Source organism: Mycena indigotica (assembly GCF_014461135.1).
Source record: "Mycena indigotica strain 171206Taipei chromosome Unknown Mind.scaff0001, whole genome shotgun sequence".
NCBI classification, from domain to species: Eukaryota; Fungi; Basidiomycota; class Agaricomycetes; order Agaricales; family Mycenaceae; genus Mycena; species Mycena indigotica.
The window spans coordinates 227,786-251,299 of record NW_023503000.1 but is presented as its reverse complement, the minus strand read 5'-3'; the positions used below and the strand labels follow the sequence as shown (position 1 = coordinate 251,299).

The 23,514-nt window shown below is 51.3% G+C and overlaps 6 protein-coding genes across 6 annotated transcripts; 1 reads left to right on the top strand and 5 right to left on the bottom strand.

The window, feature by feature from the left end:
- Positions 1-9,003: 9,003 nt before the first annotated feature.
- Positions 9,004-10,203, bottom strand: MIND_00001900 (uncharacterized protein; the record flags this gene model as incomplete). Its single annotated transcript, XM_037356995.1, has 1 exon — positions 9,004-10,203. The coding sequence occupies exon 1, from the start codon at positions 10,186-10,188 to the stop codon at positions 9,004-9,006; it is 1,185 nt and encodes a 394-aa protein (XP_037224905.1). The 5' UTR covers positions 10,189-10,203.
- Positions 10,204-11,392: 1,189 nt separating this feature from the next.
- On the bottom strand, positions 11,393-12,056 carry MIND_00001800 (uncharacterized protein; the record flags this gene model as incomplete). Its single annotated transcript, XM_037356994.1, has 3 exons — positions 11,393-11,792; positions 11,838-11,913; positions 11,966-12,056. 3 exons carry the CDS (start codon positions 12,054-12,056, stop codon positions 11,393-11,395), a joined length of 567 nt encoding a protein of 188 aa, XP_037224904.1.
- An 829-nt stretch (positions 12,057-12,885) lies between these two features.
- Positions 12,886-13,333, top strand: MIND_00001700 (uncharacterized protein; the record flags this gene model as incomplete). The annotated part of the gene is made up of 2 exons (XM_037356993.1): positions 12,886-12,919; positions 12,975-13,333. The coding sequence occupies 2 exons, from the start codon at positions 12,886-12,888 to the stop codon at positions 13,331-13,333; spliced, it is 393 nt and encodes a 130-aa protein (XP_037224903.1).
- Positions 13,334-14,344: 1,011 nt separating this feature from the next.
- MIND_00001600 (uncharacterized protein) lies at positions 14,345-14,861 on the bottom strand (the record flags this gene model as incomplete). The annotated part of the gene is made up of 3 exons (XM_037356992.1): positions 14,780-14,861; positions 14,632-14,731; positions 14,345-14,579 (listed from the first exon to the last, which is right to left on the bottom strand). The coding sequence occupies exons 1-3, from the start codon at positions 14,817-14,819 to the stop codon at positions 14,345-14,347; spliced, it is 375 nt and encodes a 124-aa protein (XP_037224902.1). The 5' UTR covers positions 14,820-14,861.
- Positions 14,862-15,171: 310 nt separating this feature from the next.
- MIND_00001500 (uncharacterized protein) lies at positions 15,172-15,646 on the bottom strand (the record flags this gene model as incomplete). The annotated part of the gene is made up of 3 exons (XM_037356991.1): positions 15,172-15,379; positions 15,433-15,532; positions 15,586-15,646. The coding sequence occupies 3 exons, from the start codon at positions 15,644-15,646 to the stop codon at positions 15,172-15,174; spliced, it is 369 nt and encodes a 122-aa protein (XP_037224901.1).
- Positions 15,647-18,077: 2,431 nt separating this feature from the next.
- Positions 18,078-20,280, bottom strand: MIND_00001400 (uncharacterized protein; the record flags this gene model as incomplete). Its single annotated transcript, XM_037356990.1, has 3 exons — positions 18,078-20,022; positions 20,077-20,225; positions 20,278-20,280. The coding sequence occupies 3 exons, from the start codon at positions 20,278-20,280 to the stop codon at positions 18,078-18,080; spliced, it is 2,097 nt and encodes a 698-aa protein (XP_037224900.1).
- Between the last annotated feature and the right edge of the window lie 3,234 nt (positions 20,281-23,514).

Below are 23,514 nucleotides of genomic sequence, written 5' to 3'. Positions count from 1 at the left end.
CGACGACCGCCCGCAACGCTGTCCCAGTCGGAGAGGAAGATATAGTCGCTATCAGAAACGAGTCCCCTCGTGCGTGTCCTTACCCCATATCGATCCCCTTCGCTAATGTTTGTGCAGCGGCCTACTATCATGACTCCAGCGATGAAAGCCCAAGAGAGTGGAGTAACTCGTACTGGTGCGTGTTGTCCCATGGCCAGCGATGAACATTCATATCTTCTCTAGAGGCATAGGACACCAGAAGCGGGACATCTCGAGAATTGGATACTATGTCGACAAGCGGCAAGGCCATCCTTCCAGTCGCGTCCGCGAAGCCCATCTTAGTTTGCTCAACACTCCTTCCATCCCCTCATCCGTCTCTCCGCGCTGCATTCGAGAAAGACACGCAAAAGAAGCTCATTCGATATCCATCCCCAACAACCTTGTAAAACCGGAATACCCACCATCCTTCCACGTTCTATCCCACTCTGAACCGACAAGGCCATCTATCGCAAGCTTTCGGCCAGCTGGCGTCTTGTGGTGTCTCCCGAAGGTCACGTGACATTACATTACATCCAAGAAACGACGTTTCGCCTCTGCTTCGGCCGCCACATACCGCTCTATAAACTGTATCCCGTGGTGCGGTACAAGCCTCAGATGCCAACCAATTCTTTGGGGGCACTTTCATCAACGGGAAGGCCTTCGTCGACACCGTTTTTGCCAAGGTCGCCACTTTTGCTACAATCAAGCATATGGCTGTCTTGACAGCGACGCGGTCTTGATAACCTGTCTCTCGTTGTGCTAAATGCACTCCCAAATGTTTTTCGGCAAGATATTGGTCGCGCTTCGTTGCTCTGGCGTCGTTTGGTGCTGAAAATTGTTGTTTGTGGGCCTAAATGGGTGGCGAGCCGGCGCGTGAGGCTTGTTTGTCAGCCAAGCGTCTTGGGAAATGCTGGCAGCATGTTCTTCAATGCGTCGGCCAGTTAACTGGGTTCGAGGTCGAAAGGATGACACCAAATTGCTGTCTCGTCCAACGACTACGCCAATAGTATTCTTCGTGAGCGCATTCTCTCTCTCTCTCTCTTAGCGGGCTCGTCACTAATGTCCCCTCTATCTCAGTCGTGATTTCGATAATTCGGGGTCAATTGAGACCGACAAGATTCCCTTCAACGGCATATAAATTTCACCCACCGACAAAATGGTACATCTGCACGTCTTGAAGAGCGGGAGACCACTGTCACGACAGCCTGCAATTCTCGCCTTGACATCGCGTCGAAGGTTTCATCTCGCTACGGGCTGGTACATCTTATGTCGGTCTATTGGTGCGTGAAGCGCTCAAAGAGGAGATTCTTACAACTCTAACCATGCAAAAGATGACCATGCGGGAGCGTGGAGTTCGTTAGACCTTCACCTTTCCTCGCGCCTCTCGGAGCACTGTCAAACGAGGCCCGAGAACAAATCTCCCTCGATATAACCAACTGTGAGTCGGGGAAAGTCTAGGACAACACTTGTAAGTAAACAAGGTTATGAGATGTCCACGAACTCCGCTAAGTCTTTGCAGAAAACGCGCCTCTTGCTGTTACTTTCGTTGCCAATATACATAGCTGCTTCCGCTTCGCTGGGAGGCCGAGAAAACATAGCCTCTCCCCGAGACGCTTCCATCTAGACGGTCGAACTGCCAGCTCTCCCGGGCGCTGCCTCTACTCAGCTTGCCTCTTCTCTGGCGTGGTCCTCAGGCTGGCTGATGGTATATTCCACGCCGATCTTGAGGCTTTTCCGAAACGGGGCTAAGCGAAACCACTATTGTCAGGACTTTGTTGCGTATATCGCCCAGAGCATGTCACCTTTGTCTTGGTGAGTCTCTTCTCTCCTGCTGCGAGCTTCACGATAACTTACTCGAACCTGTTCCAGGTTGTGGATGAAACCGTCGATTCTGGGCCGCCAGTGGAGCCGGCGTTTCTTTGCTTGCATCAAAGAATAATCGTTGAAGACTGTGGCCATGCTCGTTGGTGAGCGTTATCTCTCGGAACCTAGTATGAATATATGCAATGATAGTATTGAACGAACTACACTATAAACCGGTGACTCAGAGGAGTGATCCCTTCGAGTCGCTTTGGCTTCATCAATGCGCCTTCGTCTTGCTAATCTTCTCGTCGGCGTTGTCCTCAACGTCAGCCTTCCTGTCGCTCCTGGCCTTGCCCTCGCCCTCACAATTGCTCTCGTCGGACTCATCCTCGCTCTCAGTCTCGCTCTCCCCGTCATGTGGGGACTCATATCCCTCGTGATACACACGGGGCCTCGGCTTGTTGATTTCGGCATCTGAGAACTGAATGTCAAGTATCCTGTCCCCAAACGCCTCGATAATGCCCTCCGCGGTGACCAACCAGCCCTTGCAGTGGCAATGCGCCGTGCCCATCTCGATGACTTTGTCGAGTTCGAAGAGGCCTTCGCTAGTGGGGTATAAGCAGCGCTTGCGCGGGTTATGTCAAACATGCCCACACCTGTCTGCCTGTGCCCACTTCGGGTCGGTCGGGGCCACCGTCCCCCTGAATCTGAGTAATCTCATCTTCATAGCATCCTTGATTGCCTCGTAGTCCAATGCTGCAGAGGGGATATGTTGTGGTCAGGAAACACATCTACTGTACCAAACAGCATTTCTTACGTGCATCTTCGAGTGGGTCACCAATTCCGAGTTGAATACGACGATTGTGGAGCTTTATATCGCGGGGTAGCATCTTGACCTCGAGGGTACAGAAAGCGAAAGCTTGATCAGGCTCTCAAGCACCAGCCAGTTTAAATGCTCTCCAGGTGCGGACACAACGTGTGTTCGCGAAGCGCTATTAATATTCACCTCCTGATCGGAATCAGCCATCTCCATTTCGCTGCTATTAGCCGCCAGCTCTGAGATGTCCATCAACATATCCTTACTGGACCTGGATCTCGCTGAAGTTGATGGATGGCGACGCACACGTAAGACACAATCTCTCAAACCGTTGTTTAAGACGCGGGCGTCTAACCATTGTGATCAGCTTTGGATCGTGCAGTAATCGAGATGGGGATGCGAAAGACGATTAGACACTTCCGCCGCTGCATACCTGACATGACAGATCCACGCTGGGCAATGGTACAAAGGTCTGTCATCTGCCTACTAGTACAAACAACTCGTGCAGCTGGGCCTTACATCCAGTAGGCAAGACCTTTACAACGTGGAAACTGTCATCAGGCTGGAAGTGGTAGGGAGCTGTAAGTAATTCCCTAGTCAATACTTACAGGTGTTTCTAACAGTTTTTAAAAACAGGGGTGTTTATAAACAGTTTTTAAAACAAGGGGGGATTGCTTAATATACCTTAGTGTCTATAATGATTATCTAGTACTACTACTTCTATAGTCTGGTACCACCCTATCATTAGACTACCTCTTGATAGCAACAGTATTTTCCATCTCAACAACTAGGTATCTACTATCCAGAAGGAAATTACCATATTTGGTAGTGTTGATTGTGTGACTGATGTGATATCATGTCACCCATGGCTGTTTACAAACACCCCCCACCCCTAGGAATTAGAAACTAACACTGTTTTTAAAAATGTGTTTCTAACTGGTTTGTAAACCAGATCAACTTACAGCACCCTGAAGAGCGGGTGACGCGCTGGGTGGGTGAAACAACCACTGAAACGCATGGTGAAACACGCACAGCAAGGTCGCAAGGAGTGTCGCATGCTGACCAACGCACTTGGTCACCAGCCATGGGAACGGCAGGCTGTGGTGGAAACAGGTGGCGGCTGTGGTTGCAACGGCCCGGGCTGTGGTAGCGACAGGCAAGGCTATGAGGGAGACGGAGGCTATGGCTGCGCCACGGTAGCGGGGGCTGAGACGGTCGCGAGGGACAGAAAAACCTATATAATTAGCTCAGATGTACTAGTTAGCCAGTGAATTCCCCTCCGGGTTTCCTCACCTCTTTGCGCTGCTTTTGATCTGACTCAGCGAGATTACGAATCACGATCGCGGCTGCGGGGTATCTATTAAGGAACATCTGTCAACGTCCAACGTCAGCTGTCAAACGTCAACGCCGTCGGTCCGAGACGACCTATGCTATAGGAGTTGGTTGAGCCCCAGGAAGACTGTGACTATGCTCAGACGCGTCTTGCCTAATATGGAACGTCGCCCTCACCTGATGGAGCGACCCATATCTGGAACATTATTACTATATATGGCATATTGTTTGATGCTCTTGATGCTGGCTTCAGTGCTTTCCACCACAACAATAAAAACAACAAATAATATATCAACAACAACAAACATATTCAACATCACTGTGACTGTGACTATTGCCATGTTGGGAGGTTGTTTTGGTTTGGGGTTTAGTTGCATATTGGGTTGGTGGTTAGAGGGAGCTGGTCTTTCCTCTTATCATCTAGTGAGCAGGTCTCATCTACCTACATCCACATCCACACCCACACCCACACCCACACCCACATCTACACTCACACCTATGTCCACATCTACACCCACACCCATACCCACATCCCCTACATCATCACTACCACCTCTCTACCTATGGTTCCCACTCAGCTTTGTCATCACCCTCTTCTTCTTATGGGTTGCAGCATGCATATACTTTGCATGGAGCCCCGACCTCACTCGTTTTGATCTAGTTGTGTTGTGTGTTAGTTGGGTTTCCACTTTCACCAGTGCTTCTATTTCATGCGTTTCATCTGGAGCCCACCGCGAGGGGCTCATCCACAAGAAGGAAGACAATGACAAGCTAGAGTTGGGACCACCACACCTTATACCATGTGACTCTGCTGGCAGGGTCACCCACAGTAACAACATTGCTGTCATCAATGCTGGACATGATCAGCAACCCTTACCTATGGTCAACTTTCCATTGATGGACAATCAGATGGAAGATAATATGCAGGACAACATGAAGGACAACATGATCTCTGTGTTTATGACTGGAAGCTCACAGATACCTCGTCTGAAACAAGGACAACTCTACTCTGGATCTAGTGCAGCAGTTCCAGTACCAGCTTCTTCAGCTGTAGCTCCCTTTCGGATTCCAAGACCATGGGAGGACCAATGCCCAAAGTTTACCACTGATTTGATTGATGATCTGGTGGATTTCCTTGACAATATGGTCAGTATTTTCGAACTCGGCAGCATCAAGGACAAGCAGAAGAAAAAGGAGCTTCTGACAAGTTATCTGCCTACCAGGAAAAGGTTATTCTGGAGAGGACTCAGGACATATGGGGCTGCCTATTCATATGCTGCATTTTTGGCAGAAATTCATTCCCTCTATCCAGAGTTGAAAGCAAGAGAAATTGGAACATTGCATGGACTAGAGGAGCTATGTGCAGAACATGAAGGGCTTAGGCTTGAGGAAGAAGAACGTCTAGTCAGGTTTGGAAGACAGTTCATGGTGCTGGTAGAAAAACTGCAACAGGAACCATCTATCTTGACAAATAGGGAAGCATGCAAGCATTACTTGGCAACACTGGATACTAGATCAGCCAGACAACTGAATCAGGCAGTGCTTGATAGGCAGATAGGACAATTTATTCTGGAAGAGCAGGGTCTACAGCCTCCCGCAAACCAGAGACGTCATGAAGATAATATTGCATTATCTGAACTGGTGAAGACAGCTGAAAAGATTGCTGCAATGGGCACATTATCTATGCAGGAGGAATCTTAGGCAATGGCACGGGTAGGCCATACCCGCGCGGGTACGCGGGTTTACCCGTGCGGGTACGGGTACGGGTCAGTGCAGCCCTTACCCGTCGCTTCCTGACTCAGCTGGTTTCCCTCGTGGTTGGTGGTCAAGAGGTTCTCCGTTCAAGTCTGGATTTGTATTCCATTTTTACCGCACATTTCTGGCGTACTTTGGACACTAATCACAGTCTCGGCACCATGCCTTCTTGACTCCCTGCGCCACCCGTGGGTAAACCCATACCCGTACCCGCGGGTATGGGTACTGTGGCTGTGCGGGTAAGGGTACGGGTAGGCCCTTGGATACCCGTGGGTATACCCGTGCCATTCCCTAAGGAGGATGATGATTCAGAGAAGCTCAAGGTAGAAGCCAGAAAGGATATTGATGAAGCTCCATCAAGACATGATGCCATGAGGCCCCAGATCATGAAGCAAGTAACAAGACTGGATCAAGACAGGCATCCAGAGAAGTTCACAGATCAGTCTAGAGTAAAATGGAGTTCAGGCAAACCATCATCACTAGTCCCAGAGTTAAAAATGCCACAAGTGGACCATGTGGTAGATCATCCAGGACTACCACCAGCTAGATATAAACTGCCTAGAGCTATTTGGAGGCCAATACCATCAGCACCACAACATATAAAGCCTGAACAGGAGTTGAAGGGGATGACTGTTTTTGCACAGGGAAAAGAAGACTTGAACCAGCACTGGCAATTGGGAAGCCCAGAAGATGGTCTCTATTTTGTGCTACCAGACATGAACTCCAGCAAAATTCCAAAGATGGAAATGGAGAATATACCAATCCAAATGGAGGACAATATTAATCAGGCATTAGGACATCTTGAGGACTCTCACTCTCATCTCAGAGATAAAGTTGATGATATGAAGGAGGCCATGGATAGGATTCAAGAAGTCCAGAAATATGATGGTACTACACTTCAAAGTCTACAAGACCAGGTGGAGCAACAAATGGTGCACTCAGGCAATATCAAATATGGTCTTGAAGGGCTGGTAAAAGAACTGGAGTACTCAACTAGAGATGACATCAGTGATGCATTTGGGAAACTCCAGAGTGACTTAAATTCATTTCACACCCAATCTGCAGAACTGTTCAGCAGGATACAGGAGAAGATTGGCTGGATTGAAGACAAGATAGGACAGCTTGAACAACCAGGAGATGGTGTTCAAAATACATGGCTGATGAACTTTCAACAGGATGAATGGGATACGGGCTTCCGGATTGATGATAAATTAGCATCAAGCCTGAAATATGTTCCATTGTTAACCAAGAAGCGAAGACAGGAAATAGAACATGCTGAGAAACAAGCTCTGGAAACTGAAAATTCTGGAAAGAAGCCAAAGAGGACTAGACGAGGGAGGAGAAAGAAAGGGTCTAAAGAATCAGGCTGATTGATGGGGTTTGAAAGAGGAAATGAGTGATGAAAGAAAGAAGGGAGATGGGAAATGAAGAAAATTTCAAGCAATCAGACTCCAATCATGGGGAGCTAATCTGGCAACATATGATGGATATTATAGCTGAAGTCTTCAAAACTCTGAAATGCCAGGAAGAACTGGAATAGTCAGTGCAGTACTCAAATCTGCTCAGGAAATATGCAAGTATTGTGACGCTGAGTGGGGACACTCAGGATTTTTCAAAAGGGGAGATGAAGAGCGGGTGACGCGCTGGGTGGGTGAAACAACCACTGAAACGCATGGTGAAACACGCACAGCAAGGTCGCAAGGAGTGTCGCATGCTGACCAACGCACTTGGTCACCAGCCATGGGAACGGCAGGCTGTGGTGGAAACAGGTGGCGGCTGTGGTTGCAACGGCCCGGGCTGTGGTAGCGACAGGCAAGGCTATGAGGGAGACGGAGGCTATGGCTGCGCCACGGTAGCGCGGGGCTGAGACGGTCGCGAGGGACAGAAAAACCTATATAATTAGCTCAGATGTACTAGTTAGCCAGTGAATTCCCCTCCGGGTTTCCTCACCTCTTTGCGCTGCTTTTGATCTGACTCAGCGAGATTACGAATCACGATCGCGGCTGCGGGGTATCTATTAAGGAACATCTGTCAACGTCCAACGTCAGCTGTCAAACGTCAACGCCGTCGGTCCGAGACGACCTATGCTATAGGAGTTGGTTGAGCCCCAGGAAGACTGTGACTATGCTCAGACGTCTTGCCTAATATGGAACGTCGCCCTCACCTGATGGAGCGACCCATATCTGGAACATTATTGCTATATATGGCATATTGTTTGATGCTCTTGATGCTGGCTTCAGTGCTTTCCACCACAACAATAAAAACAACAAATAATATATCAACAACAACAAACATATTCAACATCACTGTGACTGTGACTATTGCCATGTTGGGAGGTTTTTTTGGTTTGGGGTTTAGTTGCATATTGGGTTGGTGGTTAGAGGGAGCTGGTCTTTCCTCTTATCATCTAGTGAGCAGGTCTCATCTACCTACATCCACATCCACACCCACACCCACACCCACACCCACACCCACACCCACACCCACACCCACACCCACACCCACACCCACACCCACACCCACATCTACACTCACACCTATGTCCACATCTACACCCACACCCATACCCACATCCCCTACATCATCACTACCACCTCTCTACCTATGGTTCCCACTCAGCTTTGTCATCACCCTCTTCTTCTTATGGGTTGCAGCATGCATATACTTTGCATGGAGCCCCGACCTCACTCGTTTTGATCTAGTTGTGTTGTGTGTTAGTTGGGTTTCCACTTTCACCAGTGCTTCTATTTCATGCGTTTCAACCCTAGGAAGTGGCAAGGTGCAACGAGAGACTTATGCTTACCAATGAAAGAATCATCATCCAGCTGTACGAGGACAGGCTAGCAGAGGACCTCAGGTTTAACTATGAGATGCCCTCAGACGGCACTGGCAAGGCCAAGAACAAGGCAAAGGACATTGGCGAGAGTGAAAGTAGTGGACAAGGCATTGAGGGTAAGGACAAAAGTGAGGACGTAAAGGATGCTTGATTTTTGAGCGACCCCCGGGCAGTTGATTACTAAGAGATACATACTAGTATTAAGTAGTTCACGATTGTACTAGTACACCAATGACGAGAAACTTGGACGATCTGGAGATTAGCCATCCACTCTGCTCTCCACCGTCCGAGTTAGTACTGATCCTGTTAGCAGTCCAGGTTAGGTCCCGATAGACGCCGCAAATCAGGCAATAGTAGCCCTTAACCCATTATTTTCAAGTTGCTTCCCGGAGAAACGGTTTTTAGGCATAATAAATCAACGCGTTGGAGTCACTTTTGTTCGTTAAGGCAACTCGGCGGCGTACGACCAGTCTCCCATAACAAAGGAGAACTGGAGCCTGAATTTCGGTAGTGCCGCCTCCAACGCGGCGCGGAACGACTCGCGCAAACGAGTGAGTTTGTTCCCGCTCTTCAGCAGCTTCGGCGAGACTTGTGCGTGAAGACGGAAGTGGATGTCCTCTACCAGGCAGGCGTCGAGGCCGCGGACGGGAAGGGGGGCGGCATCGTGCCAGATATCGATTGGTGTCGAAATGGGCGTGAAAAAGATAACAGTGAGCGACACTGCTGGGAGTTGGGCAAGGGTTTCGGCAAAGCGCATGGGCAGGTAGCGGCGGGTGCCGCGATCGTAGCGGAGGGTGACCGAGCGCAAGGAGGGTAGGTTGGAGAGACAGGGCGAGGCTTGCGTTGAGCCTATGATGATGTCCAAGGTCGTTACGGTAGATGGGACATATGGGAGGAAAGCGGAAGGGTTGTGGCTCGTTCTAGTTGGGCTATACGGCAAGCATGCGAGTTTTTTGAGTGCGGCAGCTTTTGGTAGCGCTTGAAGTATCTCGAGACTGCAGTCTTGGAGGATGAGTGTTTGTAAGCGCGGCTCGACGTCCGGTTCGTCATCATCGCCATCCCGGTCTTGTAGCGAGCCTGAGAATGACAGGACACGCGCAAAACGCATGGCAGCAGCGAGCACGGCTCGCGGAAGTTGGACAATACCGAGAAAATGGAGTCGGTCCAACGATGGACTGGCGGTGATGAGCTTGAGGATTGCCGACTCTTGGTACATCGACATTGAGTCCCAGTCGAGTGACACCCCCGCAATGGCGACGCGTTTGACGCCAGAAACAGTGCCCAGAATGCGAGTAAGCTCGCCATCTTCATCTTCCCTGACAGGAAGGTCGAAAGTGAGTTCGCGAATATGTCGCCCTAGGTGGGGCGAAACGGCCATGATTTCCGCCATAGTCGAGATGCTAGCTATGGGAAGCAATGTCGACTTGCATGCCTCCTTCGCAACTGCACTGGACAGGTCGGGTTTGTCTTTTCTTCGTTTTAGCCACATAGACCGAAATATATGGCGTTGCGCGGCGAGATAGAAGTTCCCATTGACGAGGGAGCACGAGAGGAGAGCACTCCGCTCGTCCCAGAGGTTTTCGAGTACGACTTCGATGAGTTCTGCAGGAATAGCGGGTCGTGACATCCGCGTTTGGAGCAAGATATGGTTTGCAGTCAACCACCATCATCAGCTTCCACTTTCGCCTTTTCGACTTGCCACGGCCTTCCACCTCCCTCGAAAGCCTCGCGGAACCACCCGACCATCTTCCCTTACCCTCCTACCCGACCTGGACACGATTCAGTCCAGCCGCACTTGTTCACAAGTTCCACGATGAAGAAGAGCACAACGACAAGCGTTACTTCGATGGACGATGCCAGCCGCTGTTAGTCCGCTTTCTGCAGGTAAGGACGTGTGTGTGCTCTGTCGTGACGAGGAGCTGATATGTCTAGTCTATCGTCTCGATTTCTGATTCGTACAAGGCTTCGATGAAGGAAAAGCAAATAGAGTCTTTCTCGGTGCGTCATCCAGCCAGCCTCGGAGTACAACGAGTGAAACCTCTTCAGGACTACCACTTCTAATTTGCTGTCATCCGACCAACAACTTGAAGAGCGGAAGAGGAATCTAATGTTACTTCTCAAGACGTGTTTCAAGGAGTTCTCTGGTATGTGGCTCGGAGGGTGTCGACCTCGGAAGATTCTCGCCGTCTGTCTATCTCGACACGGCACGGTCTCCCTCGTAGCCCTGCTGCTCGAACTCCTCGTGTTTTTTCAAGGCACGCTACGATATGCTGGGCTCCCGCGCTCGGCACCGACTTAACAGCCCATCGAGATACCACTTCAATCCCCACTCCAATCAAAAACCTTCCCCTTTGCCACAGCAGCCATTGGCCAATAATTCCCTGCTCCATTGTCGACACGCTCATTGCATCACGGGCTCTTCACCGGCGCGCTGAGAGCACATCGCGTGTTCCTCCCAGTTGGATTCCTCTGCTGAGCGTGCACGCGCTGGCGGGCCAGGACCAATATCCAGCTCAGATTCTTTCTTGCATAAGGGTCTACTCCACCGTCGCCTGAAATATGGGCTTCAAGTTCTCCTTTCCCCGTGGTAGTTTTGGCAGCGGGCTGGCTAGTATTGACGGTATGGTGTTGTACAAACTAACCACATACCCTCAATATATCTTCTCCTTTTTTGCCAACCAGCTTATGAACCGCCTTCGTGTACACAGTCGGGTATTTTGCTGCAATCTTCTGTTTGAATCAACGGTTTCACCGAACAAATCGGATTGTGTTTGACCGAGAAAAAGACACCATGCAGGTATAGGCTGTGTTACAAACGTAGCTTCTATTGGTTAGATACTCTCTTTGCCCTCAGTACTAGTATTGTGACCAGCATTCTGATTTTTGGAGTTGCCTTCTGAATCAGGCTGGCTTGTGTTTCGAGCCTGAGGCCCGCCTGTGTTCTTGTGCTTGCACTCGTCTTCAGAGCCTCTCTCGTGCAGTTCGGACTCTGAATCCTCCTCCCAGTCGGATTCTTCTGCTGCGCGTGCACGCGCCGGCGGTCCAGGACCAATATCGCCTCTCTCGATGGCGTGCAGTGTCTTAGAAAGATTCGCGAGGACACCTGCCACGGTGGCGAGCCTCGTAATATCCTCGAGGACACCTGCCACGCTGGCGAGCCTATGGTCGACGTCGCGGTAACAGTATGCCGTTCCCAGTCCTATGACCGTGTCCAGATCCTTGAGTCCGAGCCTGGTGGGGATTAGAAGTGGTCAGCCGTGTGTTGTCTGGACACACTTTTCTACCTCGAGCCAGCGCGGGAACGTGTCAAGTCTGTCCTGCAAGCCCTCATTTAAAAGCACGCGATCCAGTGCTGCAGTGTGTGGTTAGACAGGGCGGGAGCTTGAAGACTGTAGGCTGCTCACGGGGTTGTTGAAATTGAACGGTTATGTGTACGATACCGTTGTCGAACTCGAACCGGGGCATGTCGGGAATTCCTGGCTCTGGATCCAGCATCTTAGATTTTGGAGGTCGGGACTCGGCACAGGACAGACCCACGGGATAAGCATAATAGTCTAAGACCGCATCGCGAGGACCAGGCAGGCAGCGGTCGCTCACCGAGTCACTATATCGCCGCGGGCGTGAGTGAGCCCGTTGTCGCCTCTACAGTCCTGTTTGCGTGAGGGGGCTGGGGAGCACCAGGTTACAAGCAGAGTTGTCGAATTGTCGACGTCAGGGAGAAGATGCCAAAGTCACGAGACCATTTGCGGCTTTCACCCAACTTTCACCACCCTTCCATGCCTCCTTGCTCAAAACACGGTTCAACTTCAACGCTCAACGGACAACGCACTCGCAGGCCGCCGTAGAATTCGAAGATGCGGTTGACTGTGTAGTTTCAAGTCCCGCCAACGATTCGCAAATTGCCAGGCGAACGACGCTGTTGGCTCTGGTCCCGGTCCATAGTCATTTCTGGCTTAGGCCACGCGTCGCTAGACAACCGACAGCCGTTGACTCCGAGTGGGACGGGTGGGCATGATTCGTAGAACGACGAGGGCTTGATCCTCCTGGTATGTCAAATTTGCCCACTTGTCCTTCCTCCCGTTTACTGACGTGTTCTTGAGGCCGATAGTCTTTCTTCGTTTTGAGCTGCAAAATGCCCATGAAGTCAGTTATTGGACTACGACGACCACCCGCGACACTGTCCCGGTCGAAGAAGAGGCCAAAGAGAGGGTACAGGCAAGCGTTGTCGGGAACGAGGCCCCCAGTGCGTGTTCTTGCCTATATCTATGGCCTTCGCTAATGTTTGCGCAGCAGCTGGGCAGGGCATACTGTCAAGGCTCCAACGATGAAGGACCAAGAGAAGGGAGCAACTCGTACTGGTATGTGTTATCCTATGGCTAGCAATGAACAGTGGTACTTACTTTGGAGGCGTAGGATGCCCCAAGCGAGGAATCTTACCCGCTGAATGCGATGTCGACAAGCAGCAAGGCCATTATCCGGCTCGCGTCCGCAAAACCCCTCTTAGTCTGCTTAACATCCTTCCATCCCCTCATCCACCTCCCCGCGTCGCATCCGACAAAGACACCCAAAAGAAGCTCATCGTCGTCGAAGCATTTGACCTAATGCCAGCCACCTTTTCGTTGTGGTTTCTTTCGACAAGGGCCTTTGCGGCGTACATCCATTCCAAACAACCCTCTGAGGCCGGAATACCCACCATCCTTCCACGCTTTCTCCCCTCCGAACCGACAAGACTATTATTTATCGCACCTTTATCATTCCTCGAAATCACGTGACATCACATCCCAAAGACAGCGTTTTGCCTCCGCTTCTACACCACATACCCCTCTATAAACTGTATCTCGTGGTGCGGCACAAGCCTCTGACGACAACCAATCCTTTTGAGGCACTCTCACAGACGGGAAGGTCTTCGTCGACACCGTTTTTGCCAAGGTCACCACTTGTGCTGCAACCAGGCATACGGCTGTTTTGACGGCGACGCGGTTTCGATGACCTGTCTCTCGTTGTGCCAAAGCACATGCCCTTCCAGTCCCAGATGTCTTCGGGAAGATATCGGTCACGCGTCGTTCCTTTGGAGCCGTTTGGGGGCTGGAAATTGTTGTTTGTGGGCCGAAAATGGGTGGCGAGCCGGCGCGTGGTTTTTTTTTGTCAACTAAGAGACTTGGGAAATGTGGCCACATGTTTCTTCAATGTGTCGGCCGGCGAGAAGCCCTTCAACTGGATTCGAGGTCGAAAGGATATGTAACACCAATTTGCGGTGTCGTCCGACGACTATGCCAATGGTATTCTTGGTGAGAGGCTTTTCTCTCTTAGTGTGCTCGGCATTTGCATTAATGTCTATCTCTCTCAGTTGCGATTGCGATAACCCGGGTTAACTTGAAGCCCACAACACTAGCATTCACATTTCACCCTCCACAAAATGGTCCATTGTCGTGCGTCTGATACTGTGTTGCCGTCTCTTCAAGCTCGCTAACATCGAAAATAATAGTGCCCTCGCTTTCCTGAGGAAGCTCTTCAGCATAACATGATCCGCCTTCCTTTTTTTCGACAACAGAATACGTTAGTTTTTACGGCTCACCTCGAGCGTGTCGCTCACATTCTGCAGGATTCCAAGTGTACATATCTCGCAGATATCGATGAATACTCTGTAAGAAGCAGTTTTACTACACAATCAAACCGATTTCGAAAGACATGCATATGCGGATGAGAGCAGAATGAAACGGCTATTCGTTGCCTTGCGAACGTTCATCTCCGAGTCAGCAGTGTGGCTCTCGTCCCCTCCCTCGTTAGCGGCCTTTCCCACTCTCGGTCTCGCTCGCAGCTTGAGGCCCGTTGTCGGCGCCATCTCCCGAGTCAGAGCCCACACTCTCAATGTCTGAGTCTTCGACACCGATAAGTCGGATATTTCGTAAGCGGGTCCTAAGAGCTTGCACAATGCCTTCTGCATTAACAACCCAGCCATTAGTGCGGCAATCAGCTATGCCCAGTCTGATGACGGTGTCGATGTTGAAGAGATCTTGCCTGGTCAGCGGTCAGCGGTGGAGGGGCAAGGCCGAGCGATGTGGGCGCATACCTGCGCAGCTCTCGCCAGCGTGGGTCGTTGCGAGGCACGAGTTCGTGGAACAGACCGATAAAATTGTCCATGCCCGTCCGGATCGCTGCCCGATCCAGCGCTGCAGTGGTCAGAGAGGCAGAAGACAGTGGCAGGGTGTGTTTCTTACTGCTTTGTTGGACTTGCACTTGAACTCGAATGGAAGCCATGTGCAGGAAACTGCTCAGGTTGGTGAAGAGGTCGTGTGCAAAAGTGGCCCGGGTTATCCCACGTGTTGAGTTAAGAATAGAAATTATAGAAGATTTACTGTCTGCGTTTCTGTGGCTTGTCCTCAATGAACTGCGCATAATACTACAAGACTCTATTTTTAAACTCTCAGATGGTAACCAGCAACGAACGGAAGATGTCGATTGGAGCCTGACGCCAATTATTTACTGTCACTCGGAGTTGTATTTTGGTAAAAGAAGTGAATACATAGTTGTTGTCTACCCGCAGAAAGAGCAATCCTTTAATCAACATTTGCTTGGGCATCCAGAGCGCCGTTGCCGGTTCGCCTGGGCCTTATCTCCCTCCTTCACTCTCGCCGATGTTCTCCTCTTTATGCCGCTTGTTATTGCCCTTCGCGCCCAGATCGTTCTCGTCAAACCCGAGGTCTAGCAGCCTCTTCTCATACAGATATACGATGGTAGCTTCATTGGCAAGCCACCTGTTCGCATTGCACTGGGCGACTTCCAGGCTGATGACATTCTCTACGTCGTAGAGGTTTTGTCTAGTGGACATGAAAGTCATTCGGGTCTCGAGCATTGGCATGTGGGCACAGACCTTTGGACCTTCAGCCAGTGTGGGTGGGTTGGAGGGAAGCATCTGCGTAAGTAGGTAAGCACGTTGTCCATCCCGTCCTCGATTTCAGCGCGATCCAGGGCTACAGTGGACATTGCGTCAGAGAGAGAGCCGCAAGTAACAATTGTTTCCTACGTGTGCTGCGCGCTCTGAGTTCAGCAAGCGCAAGGTCCCGCAAGGATATGTTGATGGACATGGCGGCGGGCAGGTCGCTTGACGAGCACCAGCAGGTTTAAATGCCTGTTTCGTGGACACTGCGTGGGTTTTCGAAGGATACACAGTCACCGCGTGGAATGGGAGCGATTCCTGGAATTGGTGCCGAGTAGGCCCGCACTGTCAAGCCAACCTCGAGGCGACTGTGGCGTTCATAGTCATGAAGCCACTAATTTCCGTGCTTGAACTTGAAGTTGATCGGTATGGAGGCTTGACGCAAGCCGATAGGATGGGAGGGCAGACTTGGTTACGTGGACGTCAGCTAAGACAAGCAAGCGTGCCTGCCTCGGGGCTGTCTGGGCGACAAAGTCTCTTCGTTTGCATTGGCAAGGTCGGCCTCTGAAGCGCTGACCAGAACGACTCAGCGACCGTCCAATACCGGATATGCTGGAGAACAAGCACCGCACATCGAGGAATTGTAGCCGACTATGCACAAACGCGCGAAGGCAGGAAGACGGGCTCGACGAAGGTATTCACGAGATAAGAGCTACCGCAAACGGAGAGGCGAGTATGTGTAGTTGTGGGATTTAGAAGAAGCTGGTCATAGTTGTAACGGGAAGGATCGGAGACGTTGTAGAGTTGGCGTGTAGGTGTTGAGACGATGAATAAGCGCTTCCAAATGAGCGCTCGTAGATTGCGGCTGTGATTCAAGTAGAAATGGAAGCAAATAATGTTTTTGAGAATGCGTATGATGCTCGCTGTCGAATACTTGTACAGTACTGTGTTAAGAATGAAAGAAACGAGCCTGTGCATCGTTCGTCAGCGGTTAGAAGGCAAGAGCGAAGTGAGACTCACCAGAACGCATGACAAAACTCCATGAATACGACTAGGACATCCACCGACAACTCTCCCCCCATTTGAAAGCAGCACATGCCACAGACCACTACCAGCGCTGTTGTCGACGATTTTCGTGTGCATGATCTTGGTCGGTGCCATCTCCGGCTTCCGATGGCCGTTTTCAAAGTGAAAGACGTGGTATTTGCGCAGACGGCTGTGTCGTTTTGGACGGCAGTAAGGGAAGGAGGGCTTCTTGGTCGCGAATAGGTCGTGGATAGCGGAGGGTGCTAACAGAGAGGAATGTTATTGCTGAACGTTTTGGGGTGCGAGGTCAAAGGAGAAACGTTTGTTGGGGTATGACAATAGGCTCGTTTTGCGGGAGGTAGAGTTGATTCGCCTGGAAATGGTGTGTATGCGGCCAAGGGTCTTGCGAGACATTGCACGCTTGATATTCGTCGCGCTAAAGTTGTTGCGCGGGCTCATCCGGAGAGCGAGAGTCAGACAACATTTAGCCGGAGTGAGGAATAAGAGTGCTGAGCGCCAGAAAGAGCTAGGATAACGCACCAATTCCCTGAAGCAACTCGCCAATACTAGTACCATTCCTCCTCCTCCGTCTTCTTTAGGCCCTTCTCTCCGTGGACCATGCCCTCTTGAAGCAGCATAATGGTCTTCAACCCCATCGCGGGCGCGGTTCGAGCTGGAGAGACGCAGGCTTGGTCGACGACATGATAGAGCAGAGGAAGAACGGGTGCGTGATGTCACAGCCATCCTGCTTTGGTTTCGCCAAACGACACAACATCGCAAACTTGTATGCTGCTGGGATAGAGTCTTCTCAAACCGCTGTTGCCCTCGGAACGGGAAGGTTTCGACAGCTACTCTGGCCAACGAAGATGTCGAATTTCCAAAAGTACTTCGAATGGAGGCGTGAAGTCCACCTGGGCTGGTTAGGTGCGTGCTTGGTCTCCCGCGGGATTATACTGAAGGGTCGTGTAGCTTATGGAGCTGCTTCAACGCGCTGTTTCGACGGGGAGACTGGAGCTGACTAGATAGAGGTCATTATGCTGGCTGAAGGTCCGTTTGCCAACCCTCTTCTCCCCGCAATGGTCACCGTTGCCCTTTCTGTTTGCGGCGGAAGCCCGTTGAAATGCGAATGCGCATCTGCAGAAACTCGCGGTCGCTTTCGCTTGAATACCTCCACCCGCAACGAAGTATGCTGACCCGCCTTGGATACAGCGACAAACGGGAGTGAAGTAACGAACGGGTCGAAGGGCTACATCCCAGGTACTTAAGTAAGTCTGCGCTGACTCTTCCTGCTTTTGACTGAATCTAATTGCCGCAGACCATCTAGGACCTTGTCGAGCGGCATAGGCTCTGGACACCTGCAAACGAGTATCACTCCGGCCATGCAAGCGGTATGACGAGCTCATCTCGGACAAGACCACGGACGGATGTGCAAAGGAGCTTACGGGGAGAATACTAAGAGAAGATGATGTTGGCTAGGCTAATGCAGCTGCGGGACTTCGGTGCGTGGTTCTGTTTGTCTCTGCTATTTCGCTGCTTTTGGGGAACAACAATTCACTACCAACTAGATCTACACGTTGTAAACGATCGAAAATAGTCAAAATCATAGCAAATCATCAATCGATACCCTTGCCCCGGAGCTCCCTACGTTCCCATGTGTTCCTCGAAGGATGTCCGTTTGGCATCAAGACTGGGACTTGCAATTGGTCCTGCAGGTGCTTCAAGTCGCCTAGGTCCTTGTCGGAGATCGCCGACGATGCACAGTCAACAACGAATCGGCTCAGCTTCATTGTGTGTCGCACTCCTGCAGACAGCGCGTTGGCGACACGCATGGCAAGGCCGTCCACGAATGGACCGATCTCAATCGTCAGAGAGGATGCTTTTATTGAGGTTGATTTCCCTTCCCTTGGCTGGGGTACCACAAGTGTCAACGACTCGAGATTAGGTAGGAATGCAAGTTGGGCAAAGTCGGCTGCGAGGAGTTTGCCGCTTTCGGCGTCCATGTCAAAGAGACGGAGGACAAACTCTTGGGTTGAGTGGAACACTGGGGAATTGCGAGAAAACACAAGGGATTGAATGACCTTGTAGCTCCAGGTCGATACGATGAACAGAGATAGAATATTGGCGTTGGAACGAGTGAGGCAGGGGTGGATATACGACTTCACATCCTTAAAAGTGAAATACGATAGATGAAGAGTCTTCAGGGCTGGCAGCGTCAGGTGTGGTAGAACACAAGCACTGTTTTCTTCCAGCAACAACAAGGTCGACAAGTACGGCATGGTAATGGTCGACTCGGGTTCCCCAATAATCTCGGCGTCCGACTCGGGATTGCGCACAAGGGTAAGTAGAGAGAGTTCTTCCAGCATTAACAGTTCTGGAAGGATCAAAATGACGTCCAGGTATTGTGCGGGACCATTAACGGTCAGCTTGCGCAGCCGTTGTGTGGGGATTGCGAACTGCGAGATCGATAGAATGTTTGAGACAGCCAATTCGCGGAGATGAACAGCACTTTGAAAAACGTTCCGTTGACTGCGACTGTTGTTAAACCTATCGATATTTGGAATGTCAAGTGTAAGTTTTGTCAATTGAGGGAAGTCGAAATCAAAGGGCACGAATACTGGTAGCGAGGTAGCCCTACGGAATGTGGCTTCGTATAGGTCGAAGGCATTAAACCCGGCCTGTAGATGTGCTTCAATCCACTGTGAAGCAGAGTCAAAGACGCCGCGGGGAAGACGATCGGGAACCAAGTCAAACCCGGTAGTTGAGAGCGTGATTGGTAAGCCTTGTGCGCGCTGGAGAAAATGCTGATGAAGAGTATCGCAGTTTTTGCTATATCGAATGAAATAGCAGGTCCTTGTCCACAAATGGGGGTCCGCGATAGCCACAGCGCGCCACCGCTGAGAGACCGCAGTGATCCGCAACAGGGCAACATCGACAGTTCGTGGCGCCGACGACACGACTGCAGCAAAGATCTTGCACAGAATCTCCGGAGGGAGCGTGTCCACAGGGTAAACCACAGTTTTAAGCTGCTCTTCGATGACATCCAGCCGGTACTTCAGGGAATCGATCGTTTTCTTGATCTGTTCTGCCTCTTGTCGGAGTCGGGCAATGGTCATGGAGTCCAGCGGATTCTCTGGTTGGCGGCGCTCGCGAAGCCCAAGAGAAGCTAGTGCACGTGAAGCTTCAGCGTAGTACTGCTCCACTGTGAATTCATGGTCTGAATCGTCGTTGTCGGACATGAGAGAGAGAGTGTGTGTGACTAGCGTCACCATCGATGAGGCGTCGAAGACTAAAGATAGTAAAAATTCTAGGAACCAGAGATTGATTGAATCAATGCATACAAGAGAGTGCGCTGAGTGGAGAAGGAATAGGTAAATGAAGACGGTGTGGCGGTTTTGCAGTAGTGTGGGGTTGCTGTATGTAGTAGTGGGGGAAGGAGGGAAGAGATATAATGGATGCGCAAGCTGAAGCTTGCCCAACGCAAATTCTACCGTGTGCCCACAGAAGAGAATGAGAAGACACGTCGATAGCATTGGAGTCGTCGGAGAGTACAGCACAGTACTAGAAGTGCGTTTCAGTGGAACTGGGCAGTGCGGATGGTGGAAAATATGCTACTTCAACAAGCGATGAGGTCGGCGTTCTACCAGGCAGCAAAACCGCAGGTGGCGAGGGATTAGAGTATGAAAGCAGGCTTGTTTTGCAAGCTTGTAAATAGTGTGTATGGGGGCAAGTGTCTTGCGGGACATTGCACTCTTGATATTTGTCTGAAGTTGCTGCGGCTGAGCAGAGGCGGGAACGAAGCACTAAAAGACGTACCATCGACAGAATCGCATTCTTGTCCACCCATGCTTACTCCCCCAGCTATGCGTCGTCCTTCCCTCCAATCGTGCCTTGCGGGGTTTGCAGGCCAAGTACGTGCAGAGTGGATACTGTAGTCGCGAGAAGTCCCGCCTCGCGCTGAGAAAGGCGCGTATATTTAGTGAAGATTTCAGTGCCCAGTGCTGACATGTCGTTGGTGTATGCGAGATGTGGGGGGCAATGCAGAGCTTTTCGAGGCCCCGATGGTGGCAGGGATGTATCAGGGGCCGGAGCTTGGTGTTATGGGAGTACGAGGAGGAGAATGTGCATGGACATTGGAGAGTTGGCTGAAAGACAGATTTAGCGGTCGGTCGGCAACGACAAGAGAACGAATTTCACGCACCATTCGAGCTCGAATTCCACTCTTCCATTTGAATCCCTCCAAACGAGCTGCGCTTCCCGCAGGAGGAGCCTAAACGGCATTTGTTTCCTTTCGATCGGAAACCTGTCGATACATGGTCAGGACTGCACTCGAAGACAAGAAACGAAGAAACCGCCAAGAAACCGCACGACGATTCCTTCTGCGCCCCGAACAGCCTTCACACACCATAGCCTCAGACCGCGCCGCCTCACACCAAGAACGCGTCGCACTTGTCTCCAAGCTCGAAGGCGACTGGGTTGGAAAACTGCTGAGTAGCACCAAATAAGAACGTGAAGGCAAAGGGTGGTGCGAATTCACGCACCAAACACAACCCGAGTCCCATGTTCTCTTAATCTCAAGCCATCCCGTGGACGGCAGCCTTTTAAGGAAGAGGCGGGAGCGGGCTGGAGTAGTGCGGTCAGCCGCGACACAAGTGCGAAGGTTCTGGAAGGCGCACCTTCGCGTCGGGTTGTAGAGCCTTGTGGACTTGAGGCAGCTAGTGGCCCGCCTCGCCGAGCGATAGCGGTGATGGGAGAGTCCCTCGCGGCATGGGTCGTCGTGGGGGAGAAGTAAGGACGATCGGCCCGATGATGCCACGTGAGTACGCCGACGCCGATATTCTTCCTCTCCTCCACCACCAGCGGGATGTCTTCAACTCAATCTTCCGCGCAAGCGGCGACACTTCTCAACCTGACACCACAAGTACAATGAGGTGCTAGGAGCCTGGGTACCTGCCTCTCTTTCTGCTTGTTGACTTGGGCGCTGAATCGCCGCACCTCCCTTTAGAGACGACGATGACGGCGGGGAAAACGAGGGAAATCGGGGCTGAAGCGTCGAGGGGTGGCTCAGAGAAAGGAATATCTGGCTCCAGGTGAGTGAATCCAAGCTCCGCCTTCACACGTTTTGGATTCTAAGTACATTTCATGCAGCTCTGAAAACAGCGGGCTCCCCGCCACCCGCCTTGATATGGCTCTCGAATACTCATTGCACATCCGCGGCACGCGTCTTCCCCACGGCTACTTGCTGCCGGCGCTACAGATGCACACTAATTGACACCAACGACAAGTTGTCGACAACATCGTAGACGCTTTCAAGGGGCAGGCTGTTTGGGTGAGTTCTGGCGTTCTATCCGCGTCATCCACTTCCCGGTGAGTCATATAACTGCTCCCGCCTGCCTATAACTTATCGCTTGATGCTGCTATCCAGTCGCCGCCGCCTTCGTTTTCGACGACTCCAAAACCTTCCACCACCTCTTCTTACTCCGTCCTTACAACACAGTCCCCGGGCAACGCTCCTCCCGCATCCAGGCACCGTCATCTCCGACAATGCGACCACCACGTACTTGTGGTTTGTTCTCCCCAACGCGACATTGCTGTCCAGTCGACCCCGGAGTCTATCATGTCCGAAAGCAGCACATTTCTTGCCACCCACCGCGTTTCCTGGTACCAAAGGAGCACCGGACAAGACGACAATCATAACCAGACCAGCGACTGCCACTCTTCTGCTCGATCTGGTGCCTATATTTGCCGACAGCTTGTACGCCCTCAAAGGGACTATCAAAACCTCGGGGACGACGTTAAGCTACCACGCATACCATCTCCCGCGTCTAGTTCCCTCCCTTCCCGCCTATCCACATGGCCGCGTCCTAAAATGGAAGTCACGTGAGAGACTTCCCCGCGAAAGATGTCGAAGTATTGCGACGTACGCAAGCTCTACAGCCCTATCGACTATATCTCTTCCTTCCCCGTACCAGCCTACGACTACTCCATTCTCTCTACCCCGCCATTCCATGCAGAAGGCCGCCGTTTCGAGCGTTTATGGCGGCGTCTATCTGGACGGCATGTCTGTTGTTTGTCGAACGGGGAGGGCCAGCGGCGGTATATCATGTAGCTCTGTGGATAAGAGAGAGGTGTGTACCGCTCTATTCAACATCAGAGTCCCTCTGACTTGACTGTTTTGCCCCCATTTGTCGACCATAGATATGACATCGTATCGAAAGGCTGGATAGGGAGAACAGGAGAGCCATGCACGCGAATTTGGCTATAGAGTTAGTTGTTTGTCGGCATTGTCTGTGTCGCTCATTGATTTCCAGGAATGTTTACTCTTTCCGCAGCTGAAAGAGGTGCGAAATCACCTATTCACGAATTTGTTGCCAAAGTACGGTATTCTCAATCGTCTGCGCTGCAGGCTTTCATCTATCCATTCGATTTACGCCTTACCTCCCCACATTGTCCCCGTTCTCGCATCTGTGTACCTACCAGTACAATAGGCTAAGCTGCAATACCGGAAGACGTGCACCATGTCTCCCTGTGGATCTGCTGCGTGGCTTTGCTATAGCTTTCACTTTGTCCGTTAAGGGTTCTTTTGCAGGTCGACCCGCGTGTCGCGGCGCAAGCGGTAAAGGACGACGAGGATGAAGCCGTTGGTGCTAGGTTGGTCTTGCGGTCTTGACGGCAAGGAATAGCACTAATCTACTTCCTTGGCCAGCAAGGAGGCAGTACAGACCGCAAGACCCTCAAGCGACACCATTGCTGGAGCATTCTTCTGTGGCGCCGACACCGCCATAATTCTTCCACGAACGCGACATCTTACCCCATCTATATCAACAACAGCAACATACAAAATGAAATACCCATAGCTAGCGCTCACACCAGCGGCGCTCGTCATCGCCTTCTTCCCAAAAGTCACCCTCGTCAAATCACACCTGCGAAACGACTTTGCCCGTCCGTTTCTGCACTACATACGGCTCTATGGACCGTATCTCGTGGCACTTTACAGGCCTCCAAATTCCCCCCAATTCTTTTGGGACCCCATTTTAAACGGGAACGCCCTTG